General features: G+C 41.2%; 1 protein-coding gene across 1 annotated transcript; it reads left to right on the top strand.

Moving 5' to 3' along the window:
- The first annotated feature begins 9,193 nt into the window (after nt 1-9,193).
- On the top strand, nt 9,194-11,865 carry USP51 (ubiquitin specific peptidase 51). Its single transcript, XM_036930863.2, is given in 7 exon segments — nt 9,194-9,249; nt 9,251-10,162; nt 10,164-10,201; nt 10,204-10,810; nt 10,812-10,861; nt 10,864-10,995; nt 10,998-11,865. Coding segments are annotated over 7 exon segments (2,100 nt in total). The 3' UTR covers nt 11,303-11,865.
- The last annotated feature ends 495 nt before the right edge of the window (nt 11,866-12,360 follow it).

The raw sequence follows: 12,360 nt of genomic DNA, 5'->3' as shown, positions 1-12,360 counted from the left end.
CCTAGGAATGCAATTCCTGGGTCAAATGGTAAGTCTGTTTTGAGCATTTTGATGTACCTCCATACTGCTTTCCACAATGGTTGAACAAGTTTACATTCCCACCAGCAGTGTAGGAGGGTTCCCCTTTCTCCACAGCCTCTCCAACATTTGTTGTTGTTTGTCTTTTGGATGGCAGCCATCCTTACTGGTGTGAGGTGATACCTCATTGTAGTTTTAATTTGCATTTCTCTGATAATTAGCGATGTGGAGCATCTTTTCATGTGTCTGTTGGCCATCTGTATTTCTTTTTTGGAGAACCGTCTGTTCAGTTCCTTTGCCCATTTTTTAATTGGGTTATTTGTTTTTTGTTTGTTGAGGCGTGTGAGCTCTTTATATATTCTGGACGTCAAGCCTTTATCGGATGTGTCATTTTCAAAGATATTCTCCCATACTGTAGGGTTTCTTTTTGTTCTATTGATGGTGTCTTTTGCTGTACAGAAGCTTTTCAGCTTAATATAGTCCCACTTGTTCATTTTTGCTGTTGTTTTCCTTGCCCGGGGAGATATGTTCAAGAAGAGGTCACTCATGTTTATGTCTAAGAGGTTTGTGCCTATGTTTTCTTCCAAGAGTTTAATGGTTTCATGACTTACATTCAGGTCTTTGATCCATTTTGAGTTTACTTTTGTATATGGGGTTAGACGATGGTCCAGTTTCATTCTCCTACATGTAGCTGTCCAGTTTTGCCAGCACCATCTGTTGAAGAGACTGTCATTTCGCCATTGTAAGTCCATGGCTCCTTTATCAAATATTAATTGACCATATATGTCTGAGTTAATGTCTGGATTGTCTAGTCTGTTCCATTGGTCTGTGGCTCTGTTCTTGTGCCAGTACCAAATTGTCTTGATTACTATGGCTTTATAATAGAGCTTGAAGTTGGGGAGTGAGATCCCCCCAACTTTATTCTTCTTTCTCAGGATTGCTTTGGCTATTCGGGGTCTTTGGTGGTTCCATATGAATTTTTGAATTATTTGATCCAGTTCATTGAAGAATGTTGCTGGTAGTTTCATAGGGATTGCATCAAATCTGTATATTGCTTTGGGCAGGATGGCCATTTTGACGATATTAATTCTTCCTAGCCATGAGCATGGGATGCGTTTCCATCTGTTAGTGTCCCCTTTAATTTCTTTTAAGAGTGACTTGTAGTTTTCAGAATATAAGTCTTTCACTTCTTTGGTTAGGTTTATTCCTAGGTATTTTATTTTTTTTGATGCAATTGTGAATGGAGTTGTTTTCCTGATTTCTCTTTCTGTTGGTTCATTGTTGGTATATAGGAAAGCCACAGATTTCTGTGTGTTGATTTTGTATCCTGCAACTTTGCTGTATTCGGATATCAGTTCTAGTAGTTCTGGGGTGGAGTCTTTAGGGTTTTTTATGTACAGTATCATGTCATCTGCAAATAGTGACAGTTTGACTTCTTCTTTGCCTATCTGGATTCCTTGTATATTTTTGTTTTGTCTGATTGCCGTGGCTAGGTCCTCCAGTACTATGTTAAATAACAGTGGGGAGAGTGGGCATCCCTGTCTAGTTCCCGATCTCAGCGGAAATGCTTTCAGCTTCTCGCTATTCAATATAATGTTGGCTGTGGGTTTTTCATAGATGGCCTTTATTATGTTGAGGTACTTGCCCTCTATTCCCATTTTGCTGAGAGTTTTTATCATGAATGGATGTTGAACTTTGTCAAATGCTTTTTCAGCATCTATGGAGATGATCATGTGGTTTTTGTCTTTCTTTTTGTTGATGTGGTGGATGATATTGATGGACTTTCGAATGTTGTGCCATCCTTGCATCCCTGGGATGAATCCCACTTGGTCATGGTGTACGATGGTTTTGATGTATTTTTGAATTCGGTTTGCTAAAATTTTGTTGAGTATTTTTGAGTCTACGTTCATCAGGGATATTGGTCTATAGTTTTCTTTTTTGGTGGTGTCTTTGCCTGGTTTTGGTATTAGGGTGATGTTAGCTTCATAGAATGAGTTTGGGAGTATCCCCTCCTCTTCTATTTCTTGGAAAACTTTAAGGAGAATGGGTATTATGTCTTCCCTGTATGTCTGATAAAATTCCAAGGTAAATCCATCTGGCCCAGGGGTTTTGTTCTTTGGTAGTTTTCTGATTACCACTTCAATTTCGTTGCTGGTAATTGGTCTGTTTAGATTTTCTGTTTCTTTTTGGGTCAGTCTTGGAAGGTTGTATTTTTCTAGGAAGTTGTCCATTTCTCGTAGGTTTCCCAGCTTGTTAGCATATAGGTTTTCATAGTAGTCTCTAATAATTCTTTGTATTTCTGCGGGATCTGTTGTGATTTTTCCTTTCTCATTTCTGATACTGTTGATTTGTGTTGACTCTCTTTTCCTCTTAATAAGTCTGGCTAGAGGCTTATCTATTTTGTTTATTTTCTCGAAGAACCAGCTCTTGGTTTCATTGATTTTTGCTATTGTTTTATTCTTCTCAATTTTATTTATTTCTTCTCTGATCTTTATTATGTCCCTCCTTCTGCTGACCTTAGGCCTCATTTGTTCTTCTTTTTCCAATTTTGATAGTTGTGACATTAGACCGTTCATTTGGGATTGCTCTTCCTTTTTTAAATATGCTTGGAGTGCTATATACTTTCCTCTTAAGACTGCTTTTGCTGCGTCCCACAGAAGTTGGGGCTTAGTGTTGTTGTTGTCATTTGTTTCCATATATTGCTGGATCACCATTTTGATTTGGTCATTGATCCATTGATTATTTAGGAGCATGTTGTTTAGCCTCCATGTGTTTGTGAGCCTTTTTGCTTTCTTTGAACAGTTTATTTCTAATTTAATGCCTTTGTGGTCTGAAAAGTTGGTTGGTAGGATTTCAATCTTTTGGAATTTACTGAGGCTCTTTTTGTGTCCTAGTATGTGGTCTATTCTGGAGAATGTTCCATGTGCACTTGAGAAGAACGTGTATCCTGTTGCTTTTGGATGTAGAGTTCTGTAGATGTCTATTAGGTCCATCTGTTCTAGTGTGTTGTTCAGTGCCTCTGTGTCCTTACTTATTTTCTGTCTGGTGGATCTGTCCTTTGGAGTGAGTGGTGTGTTGAAGTCTCCTAGAATGAATGCATTGCATTCTATTTCCTCCTTTAGTTCTGTTAATATTTGTTTCAGGTATGTTGTTGCTCCTGTATTGGGTGCATATATATTTATAATGGTTATATCCTCTTGATGGACTGAGCCCTTTATCATTATGTAATGTCCTTCTTTGTCTTTTGTTACTCTCTTTATTTTGAAGTCTGTTTTGTCTGATACCAGAATTGTAACACCTGCTTTCTTCTCTCTGTTGTTTGCTTGAAATATCTTTTTCCATCCCTTGACTTTAAGTCTGTGCGCGTCTTTGGGTTTGAGGTGAGTCTCTTGTAAGCAGCATATGGATGGATCTTGCTTTTTTATCCATTCTATTACTCTGTGTCTTTTGATTGGTGCATTCAGTCCATTTACATTTAGGGTGATTATTGAAAGGTATGAATTTATTGCCATTGCAGGCTTTAAGTTTGTGGTTACCAAAGGTTTAGGGTTAGCTTCTTTACTGTCTTACTGTCTAACTTAACTCGCTTGTTGAGCTATTATAAACACAATCTGATGATTCTTTATTTCTCTCCCTTCTTATTCCTCCTCCTCCCTTCTTCATATGTTGGGTGTTTTGTTGTGTGCTCTTTTTAGGAGTGCTCCCATCTAGAGCAGTCCCTGTAGGATGCCCTGTAGAGGTGGTTTGTGGGAGGCAAATTCCCTCAACTTTTGCTTGTCTGGGAATTGTTTAATCCCTCCTTCATATTTAAATGATATTCGTGCTGGATACAGTAGTCTTGGTTCGAGGCCCTTCTGTTTCATTGCATTAAGTATATCATGCCATTCTCTTCTGGCCTGTAGGGTTTCTTTTGAGAAGTCTGATGATAGCCTGATGGGTTTTCCTTTGTAGGTAACCTTTTTTTTCTCTCTGGCTGCTTGTAATACTTTGTCCTTGTCTTTGATCTTTGCCATTTTAATTATTATGTGTCTTGGTGTTGCCCTCCTTGGATCCCTTGTCATGGGAGTTCTGTGTACCTCTGTGGTCTGAGAGGCCATTTCTTCCCCTAGTTTGGGGAAATTTTCAGCAATTATTTCTTCAAAGACATTTTCTATCCCCTTTTCTCTCTCTACTTCTTCTGGAATGCCTATGATTCTTATATTATTTCTTTTATATTGATCACTCAGCTCTCTTAAAATTCTTTCATTCCTGGAGATCCTTTTATCTCTCTCTGCATCAGCTTCTCTGCGTTCCTGTTCTCTGTTTTCTAGTCCATTAATGGTCTCTTGCATCTCGTCCATTCTGTTTTGAAGTCCTTCCAGAGCTTGTTTTATTTCTGAATTCTCCTTCCTTAGTTCTTGCATATTTCTCTGCAAGTCCATCAGCATGGTTATGACTTTTGTTTTGAATTCTTTTTCAGGTAGACTGGCTAAATCTATCTCCCCAGATTCCTTCTCAGGGGTAGATGTAGCAGATGCCGAAGCTGTCTTTGTTAGTCTTGTCTGGATCATATTTTTTTGCCTTTTCATGTTGACAGGTGCTATTGACTGTCAGCTGGGAGGGCCAAAATTTTCACTTACTACTGGCCTTTCTTTACTGGGGCAACTGCGACCCCTAGTGGCTTGTGTTGGGTAATTGCGTGTAGACTGGGTCTTTGTGTCTTGCCTGGCCGGGAGGGAGAAATTTCCCTTTCTGTGGGCGGAATTTGTCTCAGGCTGCTTCTCTGCTTTCGCAGCACCCGGTGGGGTGATGGATGGGGGGGCTGCTTGACTGTTTGCCTCCGTGAGGGGTCTCAGAGCTGTTGCCCAGGGGGTTAGTGCACCCAGTTTTCCCTGTAATTTCCAGCTGCTGTACTGTGACCTGGGTTTTTTCCGTCAAGCTGTTAAGTCCCTGTCCCTTTAAGACTTTCAAAAAGCCCCCGCTTTTCTTTGTCACAGGGGCATCAGCTTCAGCACCCGCTCAGAGGTCTTACTCCCTGTTCTCCCAGTATCCAGGGCCCCCTGGGCATATACTGTGTCTGCGCTCTGGCCCGGATGGCTGGGGCTGGGTGTTCGGCAGTCCTGGGCTCCGTCTCCCTCCCGCTCTGCCTATTGTTCTCCCGCCGGGAGCTGGGGGGAGGGGCGCTCGGGTCCCGCCGGGCCGGGGCTTGTATCTTACCCCTTTCACCAGTCGCTGGGTTCTCGCTGGTGTAGCTGCAGTCTGGCCACTGTCCTGCGTCTTCTGGTCTCTCTTTTAGGGCTAGTTGTGTTTGTTGTATTTTCAAAAGTATATATGTTTTTGGGAGGAGATTCCCACTGTCCTACTCACGCCGCCATGTTGGCTCCGCCTCGAATGTGTTTTTTTGATAAAAGAAAGTGGCTTTGTTCTAAAGTGCAGCTGTTTGTTTAGAGAGAGATGGAGAGACAGAGACACAGAGAGAGAGCAGTGTAGTGCAGCAGCGTGGTGCCTTTTGTTGTGTCAGATCCGCTCAGCCTGTTGCTTTAGGGGAAAGTCAGGATGTTTAGAGATAAGGCGAGATAAACTCAGTCAAGCCCCAGGCAAGCCCAGGCATAATTCTCACCGGTTTATGTGCTTGAGACCATAGGGCAAATGAAGAATAAATTACTGAATTCTTACAGATATAGTCGTGCATTCTGAAATTAAAGCAAGTGAGTCTTGATATCAAGTGCACAGCAAAATTAGAATTTTGTTTCCAGTTAAAAAAAAAAACAGTGTTCTTTAACTGTTAGTCTGCTCTTAATGTTGAAAGATTGCAAAAGGTTCTCTAATTGTTTTATCAAAGCAGTTTCTCATGCTTAAAGTCTCAGTGAGTTGCCAGAATATTTTTTTAAAAATGAAATCTTAATACTAAAAAGACTAAAAGCTAAAGTTTGTTAACTGTGTAACCTTTATTTGCCTTTGAAATATTTTGTTATTGAAAATGATTGCATGGCATGAGAAATTGAATTATTTATTCCTTATGTTTTTATAAGTAGAAAAATCTCTCTAACCAACAAATGATTAAAGTTGTTACTGATTATTTGTTTTCTTAATGAATAGTAACAAAGCTTTTTTCAGCTGATTAAATGCACTTAGTTAACAAACTAAAATTTATTCTTAAAAATTAAACTGTGTAGAATCTAGACAAGATTATGTTTCTCCCAGAAAAACAAGTTTCACTGTAAAAGTTTAGATGGACAAACGTGTGACCACTTTTGAGAAAAGTTATAATAGATTGTTTTGAGAACCACCAGGTCTTCTTGTTTAATTTATCTTTCAGGGAAGACCTGTAGACTTAAGCACTTTCTCTGCTTTTTTGTATCTGGTCTTGGACACTTATGCTGAGTTATGTTCTTATTATTTTCACTGTTTGTAAGCTATTGATTGTATATAATATTTAAACTATCCAAATATCCAGCATACATTTCCATGTCACCACAACCCACTATTGACGCCCCCAAGAATGCTTGGTTAAAAACTGACAGCAGCAGTCTCCCCTGCTGCCCCACCTTTTTAAAATACAAAAATATCAGAATTTCTTTATGTCAACTGTCTTACAGTAAGCTCTCATCAGATCTTTAACCATTGTCATTTGTAAGTCTTTTGCCATTTATAGTCACTGTTTTATTATTCCTAAACTAGTAAAGAACTAGATTTTGGCAGAACAAGTATTAGTTACATAAGATTAAGTGAACTAAAGAAGATAGTTTTGTGTCTTTTTGTTTCAAATGCTGCTGATAAAGTGTTTTAAGCTTGTTCTCTTAAGCTGTCAACAGTTTAGTAAATGACTATCTTTATAAGCAGAATTGAAACATCCTTCTCTCTACCTGATCCCTCCAGAGTTTAAAACTTTCAGTGACTATTTTTGTATTCCATGGCAGTATGTTTATTTGCACGAGTTCAATAAGAATCTGCTTTCCTTGTGAGAAGACTAGTTAAGAACACTAATTATACTGCCAGAGCTGTGACTGGAATGTCATACCTGAGAGACATGTGCATAGACTCAGATGTAAACAACTTTAAGGAACTAAGATTGACTTTATAAAGCCACCAAAGCCCCTTAGAAAAACTGGCCTGGTACTTTGCTTACAGAGTTCCCAGCAGCCTTACCAGGTGAGTAAAGAAGGTCACTTCCTGGCAGGTGCAGAGACCTCAAAAAGAGAAGAATTCATCCAAATCTACAGGTACTGCAGGCACAAGCTGATGGCAAGTCTAGCTTGGCTGTCTGGCCTCAAGAGGCCTTTAAAAGTTCAATCTGAAATTCCTTACAAAAAGTTCCAGCAAAGCATATTTAAAAGAGCCTGTGTAATCAATTGCTCTTCTTGCTGCACTTGTGCAAATAATCAAGCCAGCTGTTAATTATTTTCTTAACCTGGTTACTTCTAATAAAAATGAGGGTGATTTTAGAGAAAAGTATTGTTTCAATAACGCAGCCTCCTTCCAGAATAGAAAATCCAACTCCAGATGTTGCTACATAACCTAATAACACAATTTGTTTTATCTTGCCTAGAAGCCACAAAACTGCAAAACCCAGAATAAAAGCGCCAGCCTTCTGAGGCCCTCTCAACTGACCAGTGATGGAGACCTAGCTGCACCCTTTACTGCGCCCCCTCTCAGCATGAAGCAGCCAGAGCGGTCGTCGCCCCCTTTCCCTAGCAGCAGCTAGAGTCTCTGTCTGTAGAGGTGAGAATGAGACAGGGACCATAAGCTTAGACAGAATAAAGTGAGAGCCTCTGAAGAAAACAAGGCAAGATCTTTATTATGCTAATCATTTGTATAAGATTCACTTTAGCATGCTAAAAGGCTCAGGCCTGTGTGCTGTTTTTCCTCCTTCAGATCTGACTAAGTAATTTTGCAAGCTGAGCAATTCAGACCCAGCTGTAGACGGCATAGTAAAAAGCAAGATTCTTTAGCAAATAGACAATGTCTCAGCCCACCTTAGAGGCTGGGCATGCAATCTTTTGATGTGCATCCGAACCAAAGCGCCAGTGTCCCAGAGAGAAATCAAAGAAAGAAATTATCTTTCGAAGCATATTGTGCCTTTCCCCTATTGCACTACCAAACAGATGACCTCTAATTTCATGATTGAAATAGTTACAAGAAAAAGGGAGGAATGTAAGGGAATGCAAGAAACACCCTAGAGCGAGAGCCACCCAGTTTCCATACCCTAAGGGGGATGAAACTCGTGGGGACGAAACTCGTGACAAGACGTTAAGGGATGCTCGTGCAAAGGTCAGGCAAGCGGCGGGTCCCCGTTTCAACTTTATTGGTTAAAGCATGGGGTGTGTTTTAACTTCATTGGTTGTAGTGATGTATAGGCGTTGGTGTAATAGCTGTGGAAATCCTATATAATCTATACCTAAAGTTGCTTGGGGGTCGACAGCTTGGACTCGACCTGCGTGTCAGGGGAGGTGCTGTCGGCCCCAGCTAGCTGGCTGAATAAAGACTTTGCTTGGATTTACATCTCCGTGCCTGTGTGGTTTGTTCTCTGGAGAAGCCCCAGAGTCCTGGACCCTAACAAACAAGCGCAAAAGAGCGTGAGAGGGCGCAAGTGCGTGACTGACCGAAAGACAGCGCGCTTGGAGGTAGGGGGAAAAGGGTGGAATACATCCTAGCCCAGAAGATGGGAAAAGGGACACACTTTCTTCCACTGAGGTCATTTTCCATACGTGGCTCCGTTTCAGCCATTTTTAAGGTAAAATGTTGACCCGGGTGTTTTTTCAGGATACAAGGAAAGAACGTCAGAGAAAGCTGTACTAAAGTGAGGCTGCACAAGGCGCAGGAAAGGCAGAGGATGGCGCCATTTTTAGGTTCCATCTCTTTCCACCCTAAAGCTTAGACTGTACTCCGCCCCCGCCCGCCCCATACAACTTTTCTTCCCTCCGTCCGCTCCCCACCGCCCCGGCGTGATCCGATCGCCTTTAAAACAGGTAACCGCCTTGGTTTCCACACCAGCGGCAGGAGCCTCAGAGCAAAATGGGTGGAGCCCGCAGTGGCGCTGGCGGAGTTCCAGGGCCAGTGGGAGGGGTCCGGGGGCGCTAACAGCCCACCGCGGCCATGACACTAACCAGGTCATTCACAGAAATCCCCGTCTCGTTCCATTCACAGTCTTAGCTCGATTCCAGACGCCTTCCTCCTCAGGCCGGGCGGTGAGCTGATGGCCTAAGTTCCGGAAGCTTCCTTGGTCTCCAGGTCTTTGGTCGGCTGGAGCTCGAGATGGGGGAGGAGCTTCGCCCTCGGAGGCGGCTAAGAAGGCCGAGGAAATGGAGAAGGAGACGGTGGGGGCGGCGAAGGCGTGTTCAGGCCAGGGAGCTGAGGAGATGAAGCTGGAGCCATTACAGGAGCGTAAGCGCGCATCTGAGGAGAACTTCAAGTGGAGTGGGAGCAGCAGCAGCGGCGGCAACGAGAAGGTGCTCCTTTCAACACTCCCTCGCTGTTTCAGCACATCCTCGTCCCTTTGCCTGCGCCGCAAGTCCCGCCGTCGGCTCCAGCCCCGGGCCCGATCCAGAGGCCCGCCCAGGCCAAGGGCCCCACCCTCGCCTCCAGTCCATCCTCCCCTTCTGCCTTCGCCCCAGCCTCCCTGGCGAAGATCTCGGCGTAGATCCCGGCCTGGATCCAGGCCCCAGATCCGGCAAAGCTGTTCTGGTGACCTAGACAGCTCTGGGGATCGTGGTGGCTTAGGGGAGTGGTTGCTGGAAGTGGATTTTGGGCAGGGTCCCAGAGGCTTCTCTCATGTGGGGAGCTTTAAAGTAGCTAAGAACTGGCAGAAGAACCTGTGGTTGATCTATCAGCGTTTCATTTGGAGTAGGATCCCTGAGACTAGGAAGCGTAAAGCAAAGTCGTGCATCTGTCATGTATGTAGTTCCCATATGAACAGACTCCACTCTTGTCTCTCTTGTGTCTTTTTTGGCTGCCTGACTGAGAAACATATTCACAAACATGCAGAAATGAAACAGCACAATTTAGCTGTAAACCTCTATCATGGAGTTATATATTGCTTTATGTGTAAGGATTACGTATATGACAAAGACATAGAACAGACTGCCAAGGAAGCAAAAGAGAAAATTTTGGAATTATTAACATCCACCTCAACAGATGTTTCCCAACAACAGTGTCTGACATCGGGTTGAAGAGGCGCAATCAACCTGTGAGTCAAAAGAACAGGAGCTAAAATGGTGAAAGCCAAGGAAAAAAGGAGAAAAAAGTCAGTTTATACTGTAGGCCTCAGCGGGCTACTCAGTCTTGGGAACACCTGCTTTATGAATTGTATTGTCCAAGCACTTACCCATATTCCTCTACTGAAAGACTTCTTCTCTGACAAGCACAAATGCATAATGACAAGTCCCAGCTTATGTCTTGTCTGTGAAATGTCTTCACTTTTTCATGCTATGTACTCTGAAAGCCGAACTCACATTCCTTGTAAGTTACTGCACCTGATATGGATTCATGCAGAACACTTAGCAGGGTACAGGCAGCAAGATGCCCACGAGTTCCTTATTTCAATATTAGATGTGCTGCATAATCACAGCAAAGATGAATGTGATGGGCAGGAATTCAGTAACCCCAACTGCTGTAACGGTATCATAGACCAAATCTTTATAGGTGGCTTGCAGTCAGATGTCACATGTCAGGCTTACCATAGTGTCTCCACCACAATAGACCCATGCTGGGACATCAGTTTGGATTTGCCTGGCTTTTGTCCCATATTCAGTTCCCAGAGTCCAGAGAGGGGTGACAGCATGTTGAATAGGGATGGCCACATACCAGGAATTCCCTCTCACAGACTGCCTACAGTGCTTTACAAGGCCAGAGCACCTCAGCAGCATGACAAAATCAAATGCAGTAGTTGCCAAAGCTACCAAGAATCTACCAAACAGCTCACAATGAAGAAATTACCTATTGTGGCCTGTTTTCATCTCAAACGATTTGAACCTGTAGGCAAACAGAGGTGAAAGATTAATACTTTATCTCCTTTTATTTGGAAATGGACATGACTCCGTTCTTGGCCTTCACTGAAGAGCACAGAATGAAAGAAGTCTAGCCACCAACAGATTGTACACCCAGTGAGAATAAGTATTCCTTGTTGGCAGTGATTAATCACCATGGTACTTTGGAAAGTGAACACTACACAAGCTTTATCTGGCAACAAAAGGACCAGTGTTTCAGCTGTGATGATGCCATCATCCCCAAGGCTGCCATTGAGAACTTACTCTACAGTGAAGGGTATTTACTGTTCTAGCACAAACAGGATATGGAGAAAGACTAATCTTAACAGACCGCTTACCAGAGAAAAGTAAAAGAAATGAATAAGCAAGGATCCTGAAGTGACACACAAACCTACCTGGAATGGACAATGACTATACCCAGACAACAACAAGCACCTCTTGAAAAATCACAAAAAAAAACTACCTACAATGGACAAGGACAATAGCACCTATATGATAATTAACACCTTGATTTAAAGAACCCATTTTACTATGGCCTGTGGATCTACGGAAAAAAAATTAATAGTAACCAGCGACTGTTCAGCCATAAGAAATAGGAAGAGGGAAAAGAGTTTGAAAATCATCACATAAAATAATTAAATGAATGCTTTAGGTGGGGAGAGTGGGAATAGAGATTCTGGCACTACTATATGTCATTTGTTTCTACAAAAATCCTTGGGAAGTCAGAGTATTCCTTCATCAGCAAAAAGCTTCACACTGTTGTTCTAGCTGTGGCTGACCAAATAATTTGGAGAAAAGGAGAATATTTTAAAAGAAATTTTAAAAAGCTTTCAAAGAAAAACATTTAATAAAAACATGTTTTTAATTTTAAAAGAAACATGTTTTTAAGTGGAAAAATTAGAGTATTTTTTAAAAAGGTCTTAAAATTAAAGTTTTAATTTAAAACTTCAAAACTATTAAAATAGGGCTTAAAACAAATTTTAGAAATTCTTAGTTTAAAAAAGGTAAAATGAATAAGACAAAAAAGATTAAAGGAGAATTTACAAAAACAGTTTTAAAAGTAAAAAGGTTAGAAAAGACATTTCTTAAAAGTTGAAGTAAAATGTTAATACAAACAAATCTCTAAATCAGTATAAAATATTTGTATAACAGATTAGAAAAATTCATGAATACTTTAAGAAATAACTTAAAAAACCAGAATGGAATGAAAATTCAAATTTAAATTTCGAGAAAAGTTTTAAAACAGGAAAATTTAGGACAAAGACAAAATTTGATTAAAAATTTTTAAAAATTGGTAAAATTATAGAAAAAAGTTTAAAAATATATAAAGAACTTTAAAGAAGTTCAATTTGAAAGACTTAACTGAAACCTTTAAATT

The sequence above is a fragment of the Manis pentadactyla genome, chromosome X (genome assembly GCF_030020395.1).
Source record: "Manis pentadactyla isolate mManPen7 chromosome X, mManPen7.hap1, whole genome shotgun sequence".
Taxonomy (NCBI): Eukaryota; Metazoa; Chordata; class Mammalia; order Pholidota; family Manidae; genus Manis; species Manis pentadactyla.
Note: the sequence above shows the minus strand (reverse complement) of the source record. Positions and strands in the feature narration are given on the sequence as shown.